At 53.2% G+C, this 24,416-nt stretch overlaps 1 protein-coding gene across 4 annotated transcripts; it reads right to left on the bottom strand.

The window, feature by feature from the left end:
• Positions 1 to 2,128: 2,128 nt before the first annotated feature.
• Dram1 (DNA damage regulated autophagy modulator 1) lies at positions 2,129 to 24,282 on the bottom strand. Of its 4 annotated transcripts, none has more exons than XM_021258410.2 (8): positions 24,084 to 24,282; positions 19,523 to 19,590; positions 18,032 to 18,174; positions 15,375 to 15,552; positions 11,797 to 11,855; positions 10,049 to 10,141; positions 8,218 to 8,319; positions 2,129 to 2,763 (listed from the first exon to the last, which is right to left on the bottom strand). In XM_021258410.2, the coding sequence occupies exons 1-8, from the start codon at positions 24,212 to 24,214 to the stop codon at positions 2,395 to 2,397; spliced, it is 1,143 nt and encodes a 380-aa protein (XP_021114069.2). In that variant the 5' UTR covers positions 24,215 to 24,282; the 3' UTR covers positions 2,129 to 2,394. The 4 variants fall into 4 exon arrangements, with proteins under 4 accessions (XP_021114069.2, XP_087048839.1, XP_012927699.1 ...); XM_087192713.1 differs by lacking the exon at positions 24,084 to 24,282 and adding an exon at positions 20,547 to 24,052; XM_013072245.3 differs by lacking the exons at positions 2,129 to 2,763; positions 8,218 to 8,319 and adding exons at positions 8,426 to 9,657; positions 9,796 to 9,972.
• Positions 24,283 to 24,416: the final 134 nt, after the last annotated feature.

The raw sequence follows: 24,416 nt of genomic DNA, 5'->3' as shown, positions 1-24,416 counted from the left end.
GATCCATCACCTCCCAGAAGCCCCACCTATGAGCATGAGCTCTCAGGATGATAGATGAGCAGCAACCAAGGTCTTAGTGAGGGAGGCTTCACCCCGAGCACTCTGATGACAAAGCTCATTCTCTTTTCTTTTCCCTTTTCTTTTCTTCGCCAGCCTCACTTCCCATGCACCTCAGATAGGGGCCTCCTGAAGTCCCCCGAGTGTCCTTACACCTTTCAGTGGGTAATGACACAGTGCTCTACCTCTCGCCCCGGATCACTTAGAAAATCCTCACCATACGTGCTTCCACTAAGAAAATTACTAGACTAGACGCAGCACCAAGAGATGCAGATGACTCTTTCAGGAACTGGTTATTTTTAGCCCACATCACTTTTCTGGGAAACAATTTCCAGGCATGTAAACTAGTTCCTTTTCATTTTCTCTAAAATATCACCCTGAAACCTCCAAGAGGGGCTGCCCTCCGGCCTCTGTGCATTGCCGCTGGATTTCTGCCAGTTCGGTGGGTAAGATCTACGTGAATCTGATGAGCAAACCTCAACGAGGCCCGCAAACCAGGCCTCAGGGGGCCCGGCTGCCATGAGCCATGGATCTGCATCCAGCACTCAAGTCTGGGAGTGCTCAGCTCCCTCTTGCCCCCTCCATCTTGTAGGCACCTCCTTCTCAGGCTCCTTCTTTTCCTGTCCTAGCCTCTTGCAAAATCCTGTTCCCAAACGCCAGTAACCATGAGTTAAAGGGATCCGAGGTGGCCTCCTGAGACAAAAACCTCCCGGTCCTGGCCCAGGGCATCCATCCCTCCAGTGTCCCAAGATGATCCCAGCCTCTGTGACGGAAGAAGCTGTCTCGGAGCAGCTTTATAAATAGAGAAGCTCCAAGGACCAAGAAAAGTTATGAACAAGGAAACTGCTGGTGGATTATTGGCTGGGATGCTAAAATTTGAACAATTAATTTCAGGATGATATAAACAGGTTTCATTCCATAGGCTACAGGAATATGATTGGAATAGTTCTTCATTCTACAACATTCTTTATTCTGGAACGTTCCTCTCCGACCACGCTGCACACCCCCGCCCCACCCCCGGCCACGAGATGACACCTGTAGTGTGATGCTCTGTGTTTTGTCCCTCTGTGTCGCCTGGCAGAGCACAGACGAGCTCGCTCTCTGGCTTCACGTGGTCGCCTTGCTACATTCATCCTGGTCTCCTATTGTGCTGCTTACACACACTTTTAAGAGTTTCATTATGTTAGGTGTTTGTTTTCCTAGTCCCTTTAGAAAAATTGACTTTTCAAAGGAATATCTTTTCTTTTTAATCTTTTCTGTTTAAAGAAATATGATTCCTTCTAGTTCTTTGTCTTCTTTCACAATTCCAGCCATGTGATCCATAAGGAATCCATTACTGTGTGAGAGGCTTTGAAGCTGCTAGGTTGTGTGTGTGTGTGTGTGTGTGTGTGTGTGTGTGTGTCCGCGCGCGCGCGCGCGCTTGTTATTTTCTCTTTCAGAATCCTGTCCCTGCCAACCACTGATTTGGGAATGTTTCGGGGTCTATGCCAAATCAATAATCAAAATCATTTTGGTACTGGAACCCACTTCGGTCTCTGAAGACCAGCAGGATCTCTCGCTCACTCCAGTTTATTGAGTAACAGTACCGACAGCAGGCTGAATAGAGAAGCGTGATACACCGTGACAGGATGTCAGCACAATTCATTCAGATCAGAAACGACGCTTGTGTTTACATTTTGTGGCCTGGAGATGGAAGCCCGGCCCCCTCCCAGGAGGCGCATGCCCCACACGGACCCACCGGCCACGGGGCTTGTTTTGAACGCGAAATGTCAAAAGCGCAAACCGCCCAGTGTCAGGTCTCCTTTCCCGAGCTGGAGCGGAAACACGTGATTCACAGCACTTCGGTGCCAGCTGCTGCTACACGCATACACACCTGATTTTGTTCCCCAAATCCACGTCTGGGGCCTTATGTGGGGCCCCGCTGGGAGGAGCAGCAACACCAGGCAGGCTGCAGACCTCACTTCCTGTGCAGAGTCAATCCATCTGGCCTTCCGGTCTGGAGGACTTCCGGTCTGGTGGACTTCCGGTCTGGCTGGGCTGTACCACTCTGTCATCCTGAACACTTCACACAGCCCCGCTAAGGTGAGGAGTCCTAAACTGCAGTTACTTTCTTGCCGGGGTTATAAGTGGCAAAAAACCACCTTGTAGTTTTTAGCCAAGTGTCTGGTAAATACCCAGCAGAAGATGGGGCAGGTGGCCCTTCACTGGGAAATGCTAGGTTTCTTTATCCTTGGTACCTCAAGTTCACGGGTCCGAATTTGACCAGGAGGTTGCAGACCTGCCCCTCTTGGCGAGTTCCGTCAATTTGAGGAAGAGGACAAGAGGCCTGACCAGTGCTCAGAAATCCATGCTCCAACTTGCAGAACCACAGCGCCTCTTACTGGCCATAGGAGGAAACGCAGCCACCCGGCTCACGAAGGCCGGGACCCGCTCCCACCGGGAAGGCCTGTCCCCCAGCCCAGGTCGGTCTTGAAGTTCTGGCATGTGGGCTGCTCTGACCCTGGTGGCTTTGGAGCTGTTGCCCTCATCACTGCCTCTGCTCCCTAGCAGGAGGAGAGAGGAGTCGGCCTGCTTGCATTCTAGAGAACAAGGTGCAAAGAGCCCGCAGAAAGCAGGCTGCCCATACTTCCTTCGAAGAGGACGGGCACACAGATTCCCCTGATGTCGCCCAGCCCGTCCACTCCCTGGAGACCTTACTGCGCCAGCCTGTGAGAAAGGAGCTTGCTTCAGTGACAGCACGGATCTCCTCCCTCAAGCAGCAACGGCTGTCTTCCTCCTTCTGTCCCAGAAGATCTGGTTCTCTCAAGGGAGGAGCAGGCCTATGCCAGGGGCTGGTCTCTGGGGTTCTTTCTTCTACCAGGGCTGATTCCCCACCTGGATGCTTCCCACATCACACAGGGGCCTAAACATTCCCAGTGTCCTTTTCCTGTGCATCTGTGGAGCAAGACTGGGGCCGTGACCTCGCCTGGAGCCCCAGCGAAGGTGTACTGGGGGCTTGCGGGGCAGGCACATGCTTCTCTGTGGGTGATCGCAGCCCAGGTACCCACGAATTCTGCTGCCTCTCTGCGCAGAAGCAGTGATCACCTTTCCTCCACCAGGCCCTTCCACCCAGCCATTGCTGCCTAAGAGCTGGCTGACCATGGACGAAAGCCACCTCAACTGTGAGCCTGAATAAACTCCAGTGACAGGAAAGTGACTGAGCCAGCCAGTACCCTCCCTTCACGGTCTGCCCCATGTCACTAGTCAAGTGTGTGTGTGTTGTGTGGGTGTGACAGCGTCAGACCCCAGCAGGCGGGTGTGAGAAACTCCAGGACCTTACCAAGGAGTTCCTGGTCATGAGGAAAAGAAGCCAATGGCAACAAGAGGGGAAAGACAGACGCAGACTTAAGAAGTGCTGACAGGGCCGGGCATGGTGGCACACGCCCATAACCCTGGTCTGTGAGCCTCGCAGTCCACGGTGTCTCGGGAACAGACTGGGCAGGAGACGGACAGAAACCTCACAGAAAATGCGAAGCTGTGCTACCTGCACGGAAGGTCCACACCGTGACCGTCATGCTGGGTGGGAGCCGGCAGGTGCCGCCTTCCCTGTAGGACCCGGACTCGAAGCTGCTGGGAGTGGATGGCTCTGTGGCCTGGGAAACTCCCCCTTCACACTCTGACTCACTCGGACACTGGCCCTACAGGGGACGACCAAGCCTCCATAGGGAACAGTGAGCTCTGTCCCTCTGGGGGTTTGAGAATGTTATTTAAACTCTCACATAGGGAAATAAAATTTTCTAATTTCATTCATGCATCAAAATGGAATTTTCACGTACAGGTATGAGAAATACTCCAGAGTTACCTGCCCGCCCTTTGTCTGGGCTTCTTTTGGAAAACTAACATTTTGTTTGTTTGAGACAGGGTCTCGCTGTGTAGCTCAAGCTGCACTTGAACTCACTATGCAGCCCAGGTTGGCCTCGAACTCAGGGTGATCTTCCTGCCTCAGCCTCCTGAGTGCTGGGATTGAAGGTGTGCGCCTCCACTCCCAGCCCACTCACTCTAAAGAAAGATCCCTTGCAGAGCTGAGAAGAGGTCCAGTGTAACCAGGAGACCCCAACTCTGACTGAGAGGAGGCAGAAGAGCTGGAGTAGAAGCAAGGAACACTGAGATGACGCCTAAATGTACTTTTCCTTGTGACCAGGACAGCGCTCAGAAAGCAGCCCCACAGGGGCCGGGGATGTAGCTCAGTGGTTCCACCACCTGCCTTGAAAGCAGAAGGTCCTGAGTTTGATCCCGGTACCAAGAAAAAAAAAGAAAAGAAAGCAGCTCCTCGTGGGCAGGACTTGGATGTGGGTGGTCTGTGAACTGCCCAGGCCGTATTCCTAGGAAACGTGGAATTTTCTTAGTGCAGTTGTTGCGCTAAGAAAACTCCCCCCTAAGCTAGGCTTGGTGGCGCACGCCTGGAAGCACAGCACTTGGAGGCTGAGGCAGGAGGATCGACCCAAGTTGGAGGCCAGCCTGGATACATAGTGAGACCCTGTCTCGCCATGCACCGTGCCATCCGGGTGGGAAGAACTCAGGGCAAAGTGAAGGCAGGGACTGGAAACCGAGGGGACCTTTGGCAAAAGGGAAGGCGGGCAGGAGATAGAGGGAGGAACAGGGAGGCAAGAGAATGAAGATGTGTTGTGTGCAGTGGACCTCGAGTTACAACCAGCCCTATATGAATGACTTGAGTTACAACCAGAAGTTTAGTTTTAACTTATGACCAAAGTCTTCAGTTATGACCCAAATGCCAGCCTTGTGCTTCCAGATGGTCTCAGACACAGGTTTAACCCTTAAGGAGTTCTGGAAGGAACAGGACAGCATCCTCTCCTGTGTGGGGTTCACTGAGAAATCCTGGCCCCGGTGTCTCTCTACGGACACTGAGATCTGCCTGTGTGCTGGAGAGAGGTGACTTGGGTTACAACCTGCCCTCGGGAACAAATTGAGTTCGTAAGTCAAGGGTCCACTGTACATGGCCAGCTTCCCAGGCAGTAAGCCTATGTACCACAAGCGTGGGCTGAGGATGATGAGGTTACCGTGCATGCAGGTGAGTCTGTTAGGTCACCCCCAGCACCAGCGGGAGGAAGAGGAAGTCCTTCAGGCGGAAGACATTTCCGGCCCTGTCAGTGGGGGTCCTAGAGCCTGAACCCAGGGCCTGCCCACTGAGCCACTCCTGCCTCACTGCCCCTTTTTTGGTACCGGGGATCGAACTCAGGACCTTGCTTGCACAGCAGGCAGCGGCACCACTGAGCTACATCCCCGGCCCTCGCCACCCTTTTTGAGACAGGATCTCCCTAAGTTGCCCAGACTGTTGAATTTGCAATTCTCCTGCTTCAGCCTGCCAGAGTGCATGCACCTCTAGGCCTGGTTGATTTATATATTCTTTTGAAGAAAAGACGTTTAAAGTCCATATAAAGTTTCCTTTGGTTAGTAAAGTTTTCTTTCTATGTGATTCAGGCTGGCCTTGAACTCTCAGCGATCCTCCTGCCTCAGCTTACCGAGCTCCGGGATTACAGGTGTGTGCCAGCATGCTTGACTGTTTTTTCCTTAAAACCGGAGAACTGATGAAGAATTTCCTGTCCGCCCCCCAGGCTCAGTAAGAACTTGCCGAAGCGCGGCTGCCCAGAGTGAACGCAAGGCCTTTGCGAACAAGGAAAGCAGCTGCGCCCTGTGATTCTCTGTCCCTGAAGGGAAAAGGCCGAGGATGCCTCTCCTCTGGCTCTGTCTCCAAATCAAAGGCGTTTGTCCCAGTAGCTTTCCACGGGCCTGGAAGGGCGGCGCGGCTCCAGGTCCGGTTGCAGACGCGTTTTCCTTTCTGCGGTCCCCTGCGCCCCCTGCTGTCCGCTCCTGCAAACTGCCGTCTTGGAGACCCAAACCCCTTTAGACTCCAGAGAAATCTCCCTCCCCCATCACTTGGCCCCCTGCCCTTTTGCAAAAGATCTCTCTGTGTCTCATCTGTCTCTTATTTTGCTTATTTTAGTTAAAGAGTCGTTGAAAAGTATGAAGTAAAGCCCATGTGCTGGCGCACACCCGTAATGCCAGCACTGTGGGAACCTGAGGCAGGAGGATTGCAAACTCAAGCCCAGCCCGGGCAATTAGGTGATGTAATAAGACCCTGTCTCAATTTTTTTTTTTTTTTTTTTTTGGTACTGGGGTTCAAACTCGGGACCTTGGGCTTGCGGGGCGGGTGGCAGCATCACTGAGCTAAATCCCTGGTCCTCAAATTTTTTAAAAAGGTTAAAAGGCTGGAGATGTGGCTCAGTGTAAAGGCCCTGAATTCAATTCCTGGTATAGAAAAAAAAAAAAGGTGGAAGAAAATTGCTGAAGTTTGGACTCTGGCAGAAGCCGTCACTACATGAGGTCGCCTCCCTCCCTGGACCCTGGGATCCCACGGGCCCCAGAGCAAGGTGTTACACTCAGAAACCACCGGCTCTGTGCTTCAGACCACAGCTGTGCCCGGCGTGGCCGACAGCACAGTGGTGCCTCTGGCTTCTCAGCCCCATTCCTCCCCTCCACCTCCAGGTCCTGCTGTGACCGTTCTGAGCCACGCTGGTGAGACGGGTCTCACTGTGGAGACCCTCCTGCCTCAGCCTCCCGAGTGCTGGGATTATAGGTGTGTGCCACCATGCCCGGCTCTACTGGAGCAAATCCTAACTCTGGGGAAATGTTTGGTTTGTGCAGGCAGCAGCTGAGGACCAAAGTCAGCCACCGGGACAGTTGTGTAGTCTCTAACTGCCACACACGGTGGAGGGTTTTCCCAGCCAGCTTTGCTGTCCTGCCCTCGGGAGGGATTTGTTCAGATTCTATTTTTGCATCTGTGGTAACAAAACAGTTAGGGAAAGTTCCGTGCAGAAGCTGCGGGGATCGGATCGGTGACTCTGGCGCCCGAGGATGCTGCGCCTCCAGCATTTAATCCAGCAGCTCCTTGCCCTGGTAGGCCAGACACGGGTGTCTGCACGGACACGGGCTTATGCGAAGGGAGGGCGCGGGAAGGCGGGCAGGAGGAGCTGAGAGGGGCCGGAGGGAGGCGCACGGCAGCATGGAGACCAGGACCCAGTTTCCCCATGAAACTAAGACGGAGCTGGCTAAGTGTCCTCTCCCAAGTTAAAGCCACCATGTCACAGCGGTGTGCACAGATGTGTGTTTACAGCACCACAACTTGCAGTAGCTTAATCTTGCTGGGCGTGGTGGTGCGTGCCCGTGACCCCAGCATTTGGGAGGCTGAGGCAGGAGGATCACTCTTAGTTCGAGACCTGGGCCAGGGATTTAGCTCAGTGGTTCCGAGGCCTGCCTCGAAAGCACAAGGTCCTCAGTTTGATCCCTAGTACCAAAAAACAAAGGCCCTAACTCAGGAATGGTAGAGGGGATCTATACTCCCAGCAATTTGGGAGCCTGAGGCAGAAGTTCACTTGAGCCCAGGAGCTTGAGGCCAGCTGGGCAACATAGTGAGGGCTTGTCTCAAAACAAAAAATAAAGAAACAAACCAAATGAAGGAAAAAGAGGGAGTGACTAAGGACAGCAAGTTACCATTTTGTCCCAACATGCAATGGAGAATTTCTCCCTCAAATCAGGACTGGTTAAAGAGTCGCTACCATGGGCTCCCAGGAGAACAGGACAGGTGTAAAACAAAAAGCAAATGAAACAAGGACAATCTCTGTCCTGAGGGAGGAACCGTCTGCAGGACACACTGCTACATGGAAAGGCAAAGGGCCTGGGCTGGGGATTTAGCTCAGTGGTTTCGCCGCCTGCTGTGCAAACGCAAGGACCCGAGTTTGATCCCCGGTACCAAAAAAAAAAAAAGAAAGGCAAAGGGCCTAAACTGCCTGGCTGATCTGCTACCCTGCAGCAAAAGTTAAAAAGGAAAACCCTTGGAATGTTCATTTTTGATTGTCTTTTCATAAAAACCCAATTAAAAAGTGGATGCGTGTAAGGAGAGGAGCGAAATGCGTAACTGTGGGTAGAAGAAAGCAATACAGCACTGCCTTTCACAGTGTTCCTTTTTTTCAGTACTGAGGATCGAACTCAGGGCCTTGTGCGTGCCAGGCAGGCGTGGCGCCACTGAGCCACATCCTGGCCCCCACAGTGCTCCTTTTCATGTTCTTGGATTTTTTATTTTAAAGACAGGGTCTTGCTATGTACCTCAGGCAGGCCTTGAACTCGCAGCAATCCTGCCTCGGCCTCCTGAGTGCTGGGATTGCAGGTGAGAGTCTCCAGCGATGTCAAGCTCTGAGGCGCACGCAGCTGCACAGAGAGAAAAGCTCGGGTCCAAACCAGGCTCTGCGAAACCCAAGGTCTGCTCTCCTCCCCGGCGACGGCTGAGCAGGGACACAAGTTACTAAACAGAAAGGACATTTTCATTTTATTTTATTCTTTCAGTCATGAGGTGAAGGAAATGCAAGTTCATGAAAACAGAAACAATACCGAGCCTCAGCTACTCCCGCCCGTGGGTGGACTCGGCACGGTCATGGACTCGGATGCGGGGTCCGGGCCGCCTCAGTGCGCCCCGCAAGGCCGGCATCGGTGCAAGGCCAGAGGGAATGGATCTGCCATGCAGGCCTCAGACTCCCTGGCCCATGCCTGGAATCCCAGCACTCAGGAGGCCCAGGCAGGAGGATCGCTGCGAGTTCATGACCAGCCTGGGCCACAGAGCGAGGCCCTGTGCTCAGAGTTAATGTGTGCAGGGAGTGTCTTGAGGCCTCATGGTAGAAAGTTTGCTTAGTGCAATTAAAAATCAGAGTACCTTAGTGTTAATTAACTAAATTTTTAAGATTTGAGACTGTGATCATTATAAATTGAATTTTTTGTGTGTGTGTGGGTTTTTTTTGTTTTTTTTTTTTTGGTACCGGGGATCGAACTCGGGTATAAATTGAATTTTATACATGGTCTTGTGATTATAAAAAAAACTGATGCACCAGAGCTGGGGATTTAGCTCCATGGTTCCACTGCCTGCCTCACAAGCGTAAGGTCCTGAGTTCGGTCCCTGTTACCAAAAAAAAAAATTAAAAAATTATACAGGCAGATGTGGTGGTTACCAAATTGGAGAGGCTGAGGCAGGAGGATTGCTGCCAATTCGAGGCCAGCCCAGGCTACACAGTGAGTTCAAGGCCAGCCTGAACTACACAGCAAGATCTTGTCAAAAAACAATTATACAGTTCATCCTCGGAAAATGAAATTTTAAAATGACTATACTGATTTTACTTTTTGAAAAGTGTACTGAACTTACAACTCTCACTTAGTGTATTTCCACAGATTGTTCACACATAGACAAAAACAAAATGAAAAAGATCTGTACAAAAATAGCTCTCCGCTTTCTGTAACCCCCATCTTTGTGTATGAATTTGTTACTATAAAAGTGTCTGCTTAGAAAAGTATAAAAATATTGCTACAATGTCATAAACATTCTACATTCTGTGGGAAAATGAACCCCCAGAAATGCACAAGTGGGAAGAATTCTTAACGAAACCCAGTCCCGGATGGGCCCACTCAGCCCATGGGCAGCAGGTCCCTGTCGGGTGCCAGGGATGCGAGGCATCCTCAGAGGTCGCCGTTGATCTCCGTGGATATCCTCAAGGTCACGTTCTATTAGAGATGGTAAAGGGATGGAAAATTATCAAGCCACATCTCGTGCAGATACCAGTCCCACAAAATACACTACTAAACATATACAAATAAAACAATTTTTAAAAACACTTCATTGCTGAGTGTGGGAGTGCACACCTGTAATCCTAGCGCTCAGGAGGCTGAGGCAGGAGGATCTCAGCAAGTCTGAGGCCAGCCTGAGCTACACAGGTGGGTGAAGCCCTTGGGAACATTTTTCAACACATGGCTTTTAGCATCAAAGGCGGAGGACGCAGGAGAAGGCCATCTAAGCCAACAGGTGTGTTTCCAAAGCCTCTGTGGGTGAAAGAACGTGCCTTTTCCTGCCACCAGCGACTGTTGCTGTGTCCCTACCCCAGCCATCGGAGCCCACCTGGAAGTCGCGGATGAAGGTCAGGAAGTAGAAGATGAAGCCGAAGGCCACTGTCCACTCACAGATGGCACTCACCACGTGATACACGTAATCCTGGCAGAGAGAAAAGACGCAGGATTGAGCCCTAAAAACGACTGTGCACACGTGAGACAGGGAAGCCGCCCAGGGCAGGGACCCTGGAGCTTGAGGCGAAACCGAGGTAACTGAGGCACCGGACGACACGGCAGGGACCCACCAGGGTGGACCCGAGTAGTTCTGCGACCTCGCCCTGGCTTTAGGACTTCGTCTAGATGACTTCAAAAGGCAGCGTGAGGACCACAGAGTAGGTGAGGGTGGGAGAAGTCAGGACTCCACAGAAATAAGCACTTTCCCGGCCTGTAAGCAGAGCACTCGGGAGGCTGAGGCAGAAGGATCTCAGCGAGTTCAAGGCCAGCCTGGGCCACACAGCGAGACCCTGCCTCGAATGAATGAACCAACCAATGAATGAATGAATGAACGAATGAGTGAGTGAGTGAGTGAATCAGCCTGGGAAACTCCCCAGCGCCACAGGGCAGAACTCGGTCATCCGTGGGGGCAGGAGGCCAACCCAGGCTCACAGTGGCTCCGGGGTGAGGAGAGCATGGGCGCGTCTCACACCTTCAGGGGGCTCCCCCACGCGATCAGGGTGCAGCGGGTCAGGCCAATTTGTGGGCGAGGCGGCCACCCAGTGCTGGGAAGGGTGGAGGAAGCTGCCCCCCCCCCCGGAAGAGCGCCCTGCTGCATCCTGCGGCTTGGTCCCGGCGCTGATCTGGCCACTTTAACGTCACATTTGGTTTTCTGTCCGATGGAGCCCAGGCTGGCCTCAAACTCACAGCCATCTTCCCGCCTCAGCCTCCTGAGTGCTGGGATGACAGGTGTGCGCCCCCCAACCCGAGCCTGGCTTCAAAGTGCTGCATTCGGCAGGGCACAGTGGCCATCGGCCCCTAAAGTCCAGGCTTCCTTGGGCACCCGAGGCCCGGCTGCGTCCCTCAGTGACCGAAGTCTTCTCGTGGGGAGGCTGTGGGCAGTGAAGCCCCCTGACCCCACTGCCCGGCCCTGCCCTTCTGTGGCCCTGGCCTCTCCTTTCGCTTGGTCCTGGCCAGGGACACCGCTCCCCGGGCCCAGGGAACTCCCTGCTGTCCATCCCCCTCTCTCCTCCTGGGTCACCCACCCTTCTTTCCCCCAGCTTGGCGTCCACCTAAGAAACCCTTGGTCCAGTTAGGGGCTTCTTGTCCTCTGTCCTGGGAATACATTCTTTGGTTTATCCAAGATAAAGACCAGGAAGTCGCTGGGCCTGGTTGTGCACGCCCGCCATCTCAGCGCTCTGGGAGGCTGAGGCAGGAGGATCTCAGGTTCCAGCCCAGCCTGGGCACCTTAGTGACTTCGTGAGAGGGCCTCAAGCAGTAAGGCCCCGCTCTACCTGCTCCACCCTCTTTCGAGCAGAGGCCTGAAGTGTTTGAAACCAAAACGAGGGACTCAGATTTGGGAAATCGGCACCTGGGCGAGCACAGGTGTGGCCGAGCCTGCGGCCAGGGCAGCCCTGGCGGTGGCGCTGCACCTGTCACCTGGAGTGGGGGGTGGAGGCCCGGCCCACACGGCCTACCCTGGACTGTATCAGTCCCGGTTCCGTCCGTGTCCACTCTGCAGGTGCAACCTATCCCCGCAGTGACCGGGCCCCTCCCGGATCCCCCGCCCAGCCCGGGCCGACACTGGGCCCACGTCAGCGTCACCTTCTCCTTTGGGCTCCATTCCAGCTTGGTCATGGAAATCAGGGAAGCACAGGCGATCACTGAGAAAGGAAACTGTTAAGGACGACAGCAGAAAACAGCGACAAAATGTCTTGCTTTGTTTTCCTTTTGGGACAGGGTCTCTACGGTAGCCAGGCTGGTCTCGAATTCGAGACCCTCCTGGCTCAGCCTCCCAAGTTCGGAGATGTAGGCGGGTACCACCACAGCAGGCTGCAGTGTTCAAATGCTAACAGCAACGTTTCTGCCACCAAAGCAGCTTGACTCGCTTCTGATCGTCCCAACCCGATCGTCCGTGTGGTGGGGTGGCGGGGGGTGGCGGCTGAACGGCAGGAGGAAGCAGTCACCCGGGGCTCGCCTATTCAGGGACACGCCACGCCCTGCCTGACCCGGATGTGCCTGGTCCCCACTCGGGCCCGCTGTGAGCTGCAGGAAGTGGCAGACACAGCACTGAGGATGGGTCCTTTCCAAACACGAGCTACTGAGTAAAAGCACTGTCCCCTAAGTGTGGGCGGGGATTCACACTCAGCCTTCAGACCCGGGCTTGGGCTTATTAGCTCGGCCGGACAGCCTGCATCCCGGAGCCCGGGGGCACTGGACCCCAGGAGAATGATTAACTGTCTGCACACCCGCAGCAGGCCACCCACCTTGCTGGGAGAAACAAAGCTCTCAAGTCTCCAAACAATGAGTAGTTCAAACTGGGGCATGGTGGCGCATGCCTGAATCCCAGCACTCAGGAGGCTGAGGCAGGAAGATCGCTGGGAGCTCCAGGCCAGCCCGGGCTACACAGTGAGTTCAAGGCCAGCCTAGAATACAGTGAGACCCTGTCTCAAAAAACCAAACAAATGAAAAATTAGCACTTCAGAGGCCTGAGCCAGAGGCAGGTGTGATGGCGCACACCTGTAGTCCTAGCACTTGGGAGGCTGAGGCAGGAGGATACTGAATTCAAAGCCAGCCTGAGCTACATAGTGAGTCCTCCGTAGGAAAGGAGCAGAGCCAGAGAGGAAGACAGGTGACAGGCAGGTTGATCCCAAGTGCTGAGCCAATGCCGTCTGCACCTGAGTTGGGTCCCCATGCCCTCTCCACATGGCCCCCATGTCCTGCAAGGCGTTCACTCCCTCGTTTCTCAAAGTAAAGAAAGAAAACACAAAACACCTGATCATCGCACCACCATGTTCTGGCTCCAACAGCTTAAACTTTAGTTCTACCCTCGGGGCGCTGCCCTCACCTGTAGTTCTGGTGCCTCAGGAGGCTGAGGCAGGAGGGTTGCAAGGTCAAGGCCAGCCTGGACAACTCTCAAGATCTTATTTTGAAATAAGAAAACAAACAAACAAAAAGGGCTGGGAATGTGCCCCAGCAGCCTCTAGGTTCCATCACCAGTGATTTTTAAAATAAATAAGATAGGGGCATGGGGGTGCATGCCTCTGATCCCAGCACTCAGGAGGCTGAGGCAGGAGGATCCCCAGGAGTCTAAGGCCAGTCTGAACTGCATAGCAGGACCCTGACTCAAAAAACAAAACAAAAGGGGCTGGGGATTTAGCTCAGTGGTTCCACCGCCTGCCTCGAAAGAGGAAGATCCCAAGTTCGATCCCCAATACCAAAAAATAAATAAATAAATAAAACAAAAACAAAGCCCATTTTGCAGAAATGTCACCAGGGCACAAACAAAGGTGTCTGGAAAATGCATTGTCTTTTTCAAGCAGATGCTAAGCTTAAAACAAGAGACTTCATACGGATGAGTCTGTTGGAGCTTGCCACGGTGACAGAAGGCCTTGTGCTGGGCACCACCGTCCAGCAAAGACCAGGGTCAGAAGCTCCGAGAAGTGGGGGCTATTTACTAGGGTGGGCAGCCTGGGGCCTGAAATGCAACCCCAGCACTGCGAACACCCACTGTACACTGCAAACCAACACAAGCTGAAGTTGTAAGCACGTGTGTTCAAAGACACACACACACACACACACACACACACAGTGCTGAGGATCGAACCCAGGGCCTTTGAACTGAGCTACATCTCCAGCCCCTTTTTATTTATTTTTAAATTTTGAGGCAGGGTCTCACTGAATTGCCAGGCTGGGTTCAAACTTGTGATCCTCCTGCTTCAGCCTCCTGAGGCACTGGGAAGAAAGTCTGTCCTCCCCTCACAAACAGGACAAGGAAGTGGAGGGGACTGTGTTAGGATGGGGTGTGGACTCTGTTGGTAAATGTCTTAGTTTCTCTGTGCTTAGGAAATTTGTAATTAACATTTCCCTTCCCTGAGACTGGAAAAGAGATGCTGACACTTCCTGTTTCGCTCTGGGGGTGGAGGCAGGAGAATCCGAAGGTGGAGCCCAGCCTGAGCAATTTAGTGAGATCCTGCCTCAGATGAACAGTAAAAAGGGCTGGGGATGAAGCTGGGCACAATGATCCTGGGTTCAGTCCCCAGGGAGGGAGGGACAGGGACGGACACACACAGGCACACACAGGCACACACAGGCACGCACACACACACAAACTTTGGCTACCAAGACGCCGCTTGTCAAATCCCTCCCTGAGCTGGGTGCAGTGATGCTCGCCTGCAGTGCCAGAACCTGGGAGGCTGAAGCAGAAGAACTTTGAACTCAAGGCGGCCTGGCCTAGGCCTGGCCTCCTTCGCCGTCTCAGAAACGAGCCTGTCTGCACTTCCCATTGTAATAGGTGCACTTTCTCCAGACCCAAGTGCAGTTTCCCCTCCCTCTCGTTTCCCCTCCCTCTCGTTTCCCCTCCCTCTCGGCCCACACAGCAGGATGTCCTTTGCTCTTCCTTTTCTGCGGGTGGGCATGAATGACTGACTGACTGAAGTGCATTTCACTCCACTTGGGCTGGCACCCCCAGGAGGGCACCCAGTCAGGATGTCCTGGCCTGCAGCCCAAGTGCACTATCAATATTTGTGTCTTTCGTCAAGCACTGCAAAAAAAGATAAATATTGCCACAGCCAGGGGCCGGCTGGGAGTCAACAGAGCTCAAGGGCCCTTCCGTGCGTCCTTCCTGCCCGGAGTGGGGGCGTGTGCTTACTGGGTCCCACTTCTCCCCGTCGCCCAGTGTGCAACTGCCACCGCTGTCCGCCGCTGTCTGCCCGCTGTTGTGGAGCACGCCTGTCATCCCAGCTACTCAGGAGGCTGAGGCAGGAGGGTCACAAGTTTGAGGTCAGCTCTGTCTCCAAATTCAAAAGACTGGGAGGTGGCTCAGTGGGATAAATAAACCTCCTGGGCTTGATCCCTCCTACCAGGAAACAAGAAGAAAAGGAAGGTGGAGGAGACAAAGAAGCTGGGAGTGGTGGCGCACACCTGAGACCCCAGCACTGCAGAGGCTGAGGCAGGAGGATCTCCTGGAGTTCAGAGACAGCCTGGCCTGCACAGTGAGCCCTGGTCTTGCCCCTCTCCATTCCCGCTCAGCTCCTCACCACCGCATCACCTCTGCTCCACCTTCTCGGACACTCTGGCCCCGTCCCTGCCGCTCCATGGACAGAAATACCCGAGAGTCACCGACCCTGGTCCCAGCCACGCCTCCCTCACCCCTCAAACACGGGAGCAACGACGAAGGATACTGGGGACCACAGCGGCCCAGGACACGGCCGAGATGGCCATGCGCACGTGGCAGGTGGTGCGGCTGTTCCACTGCGGGCAGCACTTGTAGGAGAGGACGGTCTGCAGGAGCGTGTACACCACGCCGCACATGAAGGCCAGCAGGGCGCCCCCGTCATGGACCATGGGCACTGCCAGCTCCTGAGGATCAAATCACAGGTGTCACCACCCTGCGGGCCACAGAGGCAGCCCTCTCTGCAAAACTCGGGAGGCTGAGGCAGGAGGGTTGCCTTGGGCTCGAGGCCAGCCTGGACTACACTGGGTGACCCTGTCTCAAAAGTAAAATAAAATTAGGGCCAGGGGTTCAGCTCAGCGGCACAGCACCTGCATCAAAAGCACAAGGTCCTACATTCGATCCCTGGTACCAAACAATAAATAAGTAAAATAAAAACTTCCTTGTCAATTTAAAAGACAGTAAAATGCAAAGAATACTACAAATTTTTTTCATAAAGATATTCATCTTTTTAAAATTTTATTTTGCACTACCAAATAACCATATGCATATGGGATTTCATCTTCATTTAGAGATGTTTCCCTGGTGAGAGGATTAGATCAAGCTGATTAAACTCACAATGTCACCTGCTTACCATTTTCTGTGGTCAGAGCAAGTAAAATCTCTAGGATTTTTTTTTTTTGAGATAAGGCCTCATTACGTAGCCCAGGTGGCCTTGAAGTTGTGGAGACCCTCCTGCCTCAGCCTCCCGTGTATGTGCCGCCACGCCCAGCTCTGTCTTAGTGATTCTGACTTCTGCAGCATGCACCTTCACCACAGATCTCTGGCACATCCTGTCTGAAACTCCGTCTGTCCCCTGTTCACCTCCCGCCCCCGCAGCCACTTCTGCTTTGACCTCTCAGGTCACAGGCGCAGGCCTTGTGCTATCTGCCTCTCTGGATGTGGTTTGTTCTGTTTAACAAAGTATCCTATCTGGTCTCAAGTGACAGAATTTCAAAAAAGGATAATTCTTTTGTTTTTACAGTGAAGGCATGAATTTATTGTTTATGTTACCTTTGTTATAAATAATACACTTTTGAAGAGCTTATTTTAATTAACTTGAGTAGATTTGTATTTTAAACAGATAAACTCAACTGTTAAATTATATAATAAGAAACATGATTTTAATGATAAAAATCTGATGGAAAAATAATTCGCCCTATACTAGGATGAATGAGGAAAAATAAAGTTGAACTCTTTTCTAAACTATATTCAAGGCCTAGCATAGTGGAGCACACCTGTCATCCCAGCACTCAGGAGGCCGAGGCAGGAGGATTGCTGCAAGTTCGAGGCCAGCCTTGACTACACTGAGTTCAAGGCCAGCATGGACTACACAGTGAGACCCTGTCTCAAAAGCAAACAACTACATTCAAAGCATCAGGAGCCTGGCACGGTGGTACACATCTGTAATGCCTGCACTCAGGAGGCTGAGGCAGGAGGATCACCTTGAGTGTGAGTGAGCTGAAGTCTATCTGAATGGCAGATAGTGAGAGCCTGTCTCAAAAGCAAAGGGGGAAAAAAAATCCCAAAGCATGAGGAAAAAAATTGCTTTTTCAAAGTTATGCGTAAGCCATAGGGGCCAGCAGATTTTAAAATATGAAGATCCTATAACCAAAGTTCCAACCCAATTGTACAGAATCCTGTGAGGCAAAACCAGGCTTTTGTATCTAACACTCACAGAACCTCCCGGCAGAGCGGGAATCTACAGGCAGACGGCTTAGCCGCGCACTGCCCGAAGCCTTTCCTTCCCCAGACCCTCAGCCCTGTCCACCGTCAGGGCCCAGCTTCCTAAGGGCTCAAGGGGCACTGGAACGCTGGGCTGCCAGCAAGGAAACAGAGGGGTAAAGAAATAAAAAGAAACAGATGTCAGTATTCTCAGTCCAGCGTGACTTGTGTTACGCACAAAATGACAAAAGGAAGAACTCTGCCGTCATCAGACACCAACCAAAAGAGGAAATTTTTTTTTTCCCAGTACTGGGGGTCGAACCCGGGGCCTTCACACTGAGCTGCATCCCCAGCCCCTTTTATTTTCAGACAGGGTCTCACGAAGTCAGTAAGTTGCCCAGGCTGGAGGAGCCTGGGATCCTCCTGCCTCAGCCTCCCAGAGACCTAGGATTCCAGGTGTGCCCTGCCTGCCTCTTTCTGCCTTTCATCCTCCAGACTGTGCAGACAACACGCCCCTTGGCGTTCACACAAGAGTGGCGGCGGCGGGAACAGCTCTGCCCACCATGGCTCCTGCCCCAAGCCCCGCCTGAGCTCCCTGTCACCGAAGAGAGGAAGAGAGCCATCTTCTGAGGCTCCTTACACCCCTGTGGTCAAGGCACAGTCTTTTCATGTGCTGCTCTGCCACAAAGAAAAACTGCCTGTCATCCTAGCACCTGGGAGGCTGAGGCAGGAGAGTCACGAGTTCAAGGCCAGCCTGGGCTACACAGCAAGACCCTGTCAAAAATTTAAAGAAAAAAGAAAGAAAGAAAAGAAAGGAAAGACTGCACGAAATGTTGTGAAAAAACAGAATGCAGGGGAGCCAGCGCACAGGAAGGAGAGCAGCTCCTGAGCGTGGAGGGAGTCACTTCCAAGCCTGCGGCCGGATCCTGTCCCCACCCCAGCCCGGCCCAGGCCAAAGCCCACCTGGAAGTTGGCCACGATGCCCATCCCGAAGCAGCCCACCAGGCCCAGCCCCAGCGACACCATGTTGAGCAGGGATGTCCCCAGGTGGCCAGCTGGGTCCTGCTTCTCCACGATCTTGTAGCGTATGTACATCGTGGCTGCACCTGCAAAGGAAGCGAGTTCGGAGTTGCCCCAGGCACCATCCTGCTGTGGGCCTAGCGCACCACGTCCCGGCTTCCACCTCAGCACCGCCAGAAGGCAGGGAAAGGGTCCTGCCCTGCGTGGTGGCACACGCCTGTCATCCCAACACTCAGGAGGCTGAGGCAGGAGGATCACTGCAAGCTCCAGGCCAGCCTGGGCTTACATAGTAAGACCCTGTCTCAAAAAACCAAAATTATACCAGATGTTGGTGTACAGCTGTTATTCCAGCACTCTGGAAGGCTGAAGCAGGAGGATACCAATACAGAACCCAGCTTGAGCACTTTACAACTTAGTGAGACCCTGGCTCGAAATAAAAAGAATAAAAAATGCTGCCACTATAGCTCAGTGCAAAGGCCTTGGGTTGAATCCCTAGTATGGGGGAAAACCTCAAACTGGCCATTGTGGCACATGCCTGTAATCCCAGCACTTGGGAGGCTGAGGCAGGAGGACTGCCAGAAGTTCAAGGCCAGCCTGGGCTACATACAAGACCCTGACTAAAGAAAAAAAACCCAAAAATGAAATCCTTGAAAAGCTAGGGTTAGAAATACCTATGACAGACCTCTTTCTCGAGGACCTGCACCCCATTCTTCAAGTGCACCCTGTATGGCTCTAACAGAACGTTCGTGTCTCTTTAAAAACATAAAAGTGGGCCGGGGATTTAGCTCAGTGGTTTCGCCGCCTGCCTTGCAAGCGCAAGGGCCCGAGTTCAATCCCCGGTACCAAAAAAAAAAAAAAGAAATGCTTCTCTAAAAACATAAAAGTAGCTGGAGATTTAGCTCAGTGATTTCACTGCCTGCTGCGCAAGCGCGAGGACCCGAGTTCGATCCCCGGTACCAAAAACAAAACAAAACAAAAACATAAAAGTAAATAAAAACACGCCAGATCCCAGGTCAGATGGCTACGCACAGTGGAGAGAAGGCCGAATGACATGGTGAACAGGGGACACTGAATAACAAAGCCCTAAGTCATCTCACACATCTACATACTTGAGCTTTCCAAGGTCGGCAAATTTCTAGTTGCAAAGGTTATACAAAAAATAGAGCCAGGCACGGGAGCGCTCGCCTGTAATCTCAGCTGTACAGGAGGCTGAGGCAGGAGGAGTTAGAGTTTGAGGCCAGCCTGAGCAACTGCAGGGAACCCTGTCCCAAAATTTTAAAAATCAGAAATAGAAAGGGCTGGGTAGTGCTTAGTAGCACAGCACATGTCCCGAGTTCTGTCCCCAGGACTTCAAAGAGAAACACACTTGCGGCAAATACCGCACTTCTTTTCGCTTGAGTGACGAATTTTTATCCATCATAATAACGTACTCACCAAGGAAGGCAGAGAAGTTTATCATGAGTCCAAAAATACCACTCTCTGGAGGGGTCGTTCCTGTATCGCTGAGAGAAGGAAAGTCCCAATTATTAGAAAAGAATTCAGGCTGGGTGTGGGGCGCACACCTGTCATCCCAGCACTCAGGAGGCTGGGGCAGGAGGGTCCCAAGCCTGGGTGACTTAGCAAGATCCTGCCTCAAAATGTAATAAATAAAAGGACTAAGGACTAAGGGTGCAGCTCAGTACAATGGCTCTGGGTTCGATCCTCAGGACTGCCAAAAAAGTGGGGTCATTCTTTCATATGCTTCTTCTCTAAGCTTTCTGCTGGGCCCTGTAGTAACTGCAACATGCATTCATCGACAGAAACAATTCCATACAATCAGCCTTCATCGGCAAAATAGTCAGTCAACATCTCTGAGCCACAATCTCCGAATCTATCGGACAGAGCCGTTGGGCCAGGGATTTAGCTCAGTGGTTTGGCCGCCTGCTGCGCAAGCCCAAGAACCCGAGTTCGAGCCCTGGTACCAAAACAAACAAAAATCTATAGCAGAGCAGAGCCGCAGGTGCTGGGTGCCAAGGGAGGATAATCGGGCCCTTCAGAGAGCTCAGCTTCTGACAAGGCTGCAGTGGTTCATCGCGCTAGCACACCTCACCCGAGTGCCTTCGTTTACCAGGCAATTTTGTGGGCATATGGAATACAACCGCGAGGAAGCAAAAAAGGTCCCAGCACTTGGGAGGCTGAGGCAGGAGGATCTCAAGTTCCAGCCCAGCCTGGGCCACTTAGCCGGACCCTGTCTCAAAAAAAAAAAACATAAGAGGCTGAGATGTAGCTCCCTGGGTTCAATCCCCAGTACTACAAAAAAGAAAAGTTAAAAAAAGAAAGTAGAAACAAACATTTCTTCAGCACCCCGCTCCTGCTGGGCACACGCTAGCTAGTGAGGCTTCAGTGTCCTAAAACACAAGGACGCCTGCAGGAAAGTAACCCGCCCGGGTCCCACGGTTCGTGAGGACGCAGCACCCACAATTCACTGGGTAGCCCCGTGTTGTCCAGGAGCCAGAATGGGCGGTTTCTAGAGACCCCGACCCAGCACTTCAGCGCTCAGGCAGCTGCGCCTCAGCCTCCAGGGGCTGACGCGCTCCGGGCACCAAACCCCACCCGCTCCCGGAAGCCGCCTCCTTTCACTTTCGCTTTCTCTGAGGTGGAGGGAGGTTTCAAAGCCACTTTTAAAGCAAGTTGAGGGTAGAATCCTTCTATTTTAAAAACCAGTTTTCTTACGTCTTTGGTTGTTTTGAGAGACAGGGTCTCGCCAGGTAGCCCGGGGTGGTCTGGAACTCTTCGACAATCTGCCTGCCTCCGCCTCCCGAATGCCGGGACCCCCGGGCTGTGCCACCACACCCGGCCGTTTGTCAGACCCGCGAGTAGACGAAACTTGTCTCTTTCCCAAACACTCAGCTAAAGCTTTTTAGAAATTGTAGTTCTCTCTTCACTAACGGATCATCAGTTGATTGTTAAGGCACAGAATCACAATTAAAATGGCAATACGAACAGTAGCCAGCGCGGTGGTCCACGCCTGTAATCCCAGCACTCGGGAGGCTGAGGCAGGAAGGTTGCCAGTTTGAGTCCAGCCTGCAATTTAGTGACAACCTGTCTCAAAATTAAGAAAGTCAATAAATACAAATAGAAAGAGCTGGGGAAGTAGCTCAGTGTGGAGGCCCTGAATTCAACCCCCAGTACCGCCTCTCCAAAAAAAGCTTCCAAATCATGTTTTGTTCATATAATTAACACATACTTGCAAGTATGAATTAAGTTTTGTGATTGTTAGCTAAATGTGTTAAAATATTAACTTTCCTGATTTTCAGCTTCATTTCTGAAATTAAAGACCTGATCGAATCTCTTCTACCTCATCCACTGAGCAGTAAAAAGTCACAGAAAGGTGCAGATGTAAAGACACCAGCGTGGGGAGTCTTCAAAAACTAAAACTAGAAACCCCATCTGACCCAGCTATTCCCTTTCTAGGTATCTCCTCAAAAGAGTTAAAGCCATCAGATGGCAGCGATCCATGCACACTCGTGTTTACAGCAGCACAGCTGACAAGAGCTGAATCTTGGAAGTGGCCTGTGTGGCCATCAACGGATGGATAAAGACAATGTGGTCTTTACACACAATGGAGTACTACTCTGCCATAAAGAAGGATAAACTTGAGTCATTAGTAGAAAAACAGAGGCACCTTGAGACCACAATGTCAGGTAAATCAGACACGCATGCTTCACTGTCACATGGTTTCTCTTATATGAGAATCCCAAAGTATGAATAAAGAGCAAAATGAAAGATAATAGGAAGTGGGGAGACAGATCTTTTACAATGGGAAGGGACCAAGAAATGGGGGGACAAATGCAGATGTGTTCAGCCCAAGCACTGAAGCCACAGGAGGACCGTGAACCTGCTGTACTGCACACCTGGCCTGCTAAAAATAAAGATGACAGAAAAGGAGCTGCTCCACCGGTCTGCCTCTCTCCGAGACACCTGGCGGGGGTTGGGGGGAGCCCCATGAGCAGGGATGCCGGCCGCCTCAGCTCAGGTGAGCGCACCTGAGGTGTAGGCATGGCCTTGGAGAACCCGAACCAGCCTGGGGAGGGGGTCTTTCATCTCCCCTTCCTTTTTCACTTGCATTCTGATTTCCACTCCGGCACGCTCATTTGAGAGGGAGTTTGAATCTCCTGCTTTAAATTTTCTGATCAGAAATTCACCCGAAATCCCAGCACTCTGGGAGGCTGAGGCAGGAGGATTGCAATGTCAAAGCCAGCCTGGGCAGCTTAGCAAGACTCCTGCTCAAAGAGAGGCAGTGAGGGCAGAGCTCTGGGTACTGCTCCATCCCCAGGACTGCGAAAGATTAAATAAAAAAAAGAAAACGACTAAGAAAGAAAAAGTAAATTTCCACTCCCACACCTTTGAACCAGGCCCGTTTTTTCTCTCTCCAGCAGCATCATAAAACCTCTGGGTTTCTGCCAAGCCCATAGGTGACAAACATCTGTTCCATCTGAATTTGTGTTTTGAGGCAGGGTCTCGCCACGCAGTCCAGGGTGGGCTCGATCTCCAGTGATCCTCCTGCCTCAGCCTCCCGAGTGCTGGGATCACAGGCAAGCGCCACGGCACCCTGCTGTCCCTCACTCTCCTGGCCCCTCACACGGTGCCGACATCCGTGCCAGGCAGGAGACCACAGAGCACGATTCACCCCAGTCGTCCCTGTTGCTGCCACAAGATGCCACCCTGTCTGCATTGCTCGAGACCCGGATGCCGCTGTGCCAGAGCCAGGGGCAGCGAGGGTCGGGGCTTTCAGGGAGGAGGGGACAAGGAGCTCAGGCACAAGGCAGAGCGTACACCTGTGATTCCAGCACCCTGGGAGGCTGAAGCAGGAGGATCTCAAGTTTGAGCCAGTCTGGGCAACTCTGCAACCCAGCAAGTCCCTGACTCAAAATGAAAAATGAAGAAAGGGCCCGGGTGTAGCTCAGGGTAAAGGCCCTGGGTTCCAACCCTGCATCACGGGGAAAAGCAAAGAGGCCGCTAGGTCTAACAGCAGCCAGCACCAATCCGGTGCCGGCAGGGTTCTGCCCCTGCGCGTCCAGTACCAGGAGACTGGACAGCTCCTGCCCTGTGGCCCTTACTGAAACGAGACAGCCTGGAGCGGCCCACACCTGTCATCCCAGCACTCGGGAGGCTGAGGCAGGAGGACTGCCAAAGAGTTCAAGACCAGGCAGGGCTGCATAGTGCAACCCGGTCTCAAAAACAAACAGGGGGCCGGGGTTTAGGTCCTGAGTTAAATCCCCCTACAAAAACCAAAACCGAAACCAAAGCCAAACAAACAGAACAGCTGCATCTGCCCCAGAGCTGGGGGTCAGGGCCGAGGACGCAGCAGGCTTGGCTGCTGGGGCCACGGAGAGCAAGAAACCCGGGAGGGGCAGCGACCAGGGAAAGGCTGGGCTACCCCTCCGCTGGCAGACCGAGCGGCACAGCCCAGCTTCTGGCCCGGGTTGCTCCAGCGTTGGCACTGCCTTTCGGGGAGCCTGGGCACCTCGAGGGCAGGAGGCAGATGAGGAGCAGACTGCAAGGTGCGATAGGAAGCCGAGGCAGGAAGGTCTACGGCTGGAACTCAGCCCGGACAGCCTAGCAAGACCATCTCAAAAAGAAAAATTAAAAGCCAGGAATGTAGCTCAGCGGTCCAGTGCCCACCCAGCAAGTGTGAGGCCCTGAGCGCTGTTCCCGGTACCAATAAATAAATAAATAAATAGCCAGGCGTGGTGGCCCACGCCTGTGGTCCCAGCACTCAGGAGGCTGAGGCAGGAGGATCCCTGAGAATTCAAGGCCAGCCTGCGCTACAGTGAGACCCTGACTCAAAACAATAGATCAGTAAGAGTAAACACCAATTCAAAGGGCTGCGCTGCAGCTCAGGGTAAAGGTCCCGGTTCCCTCCCGCCCCAGAAACACAGCGGGGCGCGGCAGGGACAACACGGGCGGCCCCGGGTTCCCGCCCCGCGCCCCGCGCCCCGCGCCCCGCGCCCACCTGATGTAGGGCAGGAAGGGGTCCACGTGCCCCGCCAGCACGGCCACGACGTAGGAGATGAGGAAGGCGGCGGCCGACCAGGTGACCAGCAGGAAGGGCGCGAAGCCCATGCCGCGCAGCAGGCAGTGCATGGCGGCCGTGAGGTCACAGAGCCGCGCTGCCTGCTCCGAGCGGCCGGGCCCCCCCACGCGCCTCCTCCCCGCCCGCCCGCCCGCGGGTCACCGCGTCCCGCCCGCCGCTTCTCTGTCTGAGACTCGGCGCGCCCCGGTCCCGCGGTCAACCGATGGCCCGCCGGCCGGCCGGGACTCGCCTCCTCCTGCCTCAGCCTCCCCG

Source organism: Heterocephalus glaber, unplaced genomic scaffold (assembly GCF_053883595.1).
Source record: "Heterocephalus glaber isolate CG9 unplaced genomic scaffold, H.glaber_assembly_v1.0 deba00001572, whole genome shotgun sequence".
Lineage (NCBI taxonomy): Eukaryota > Metazoa > Chordata > Mammalia > Rodentia > Bathyergidae > Heterocephalus > Heterocephalus glaber.
Note: the sequence above shows the minus strand (reverse complement) of the source record. Positions and strands in the feature narration are given on the sequence as shown.

What these genes read in the sequence shown, in the direction of transcription:
- Dram1 (XM_021258410.2), bottom strand. Translation starts at nt 24,214, where the DNA reads ATGCACTGCCTGCTGCGCGGCATGGGCTTCGCGCCCTTCCTGCTGGTC. An exon ending in CCCTTCCTGCCCTACATCAG is followed by an intron (nt 19,591 to 24,083) that starts GTGGGCGCGGGG and finishes TCCTTCTCTCAG; the next exon opens with CGATACAGGAACGACCCCTC. An exon ending in GCATCGTGGCCAACTTCCAG is followed by an intron (nt 15,553 to 18,031) that starts GTGGGCTTTGGC and finishes TTTGATCCTCAG; the next exon opens with GAGCTGGCAGTGCCCATGGT.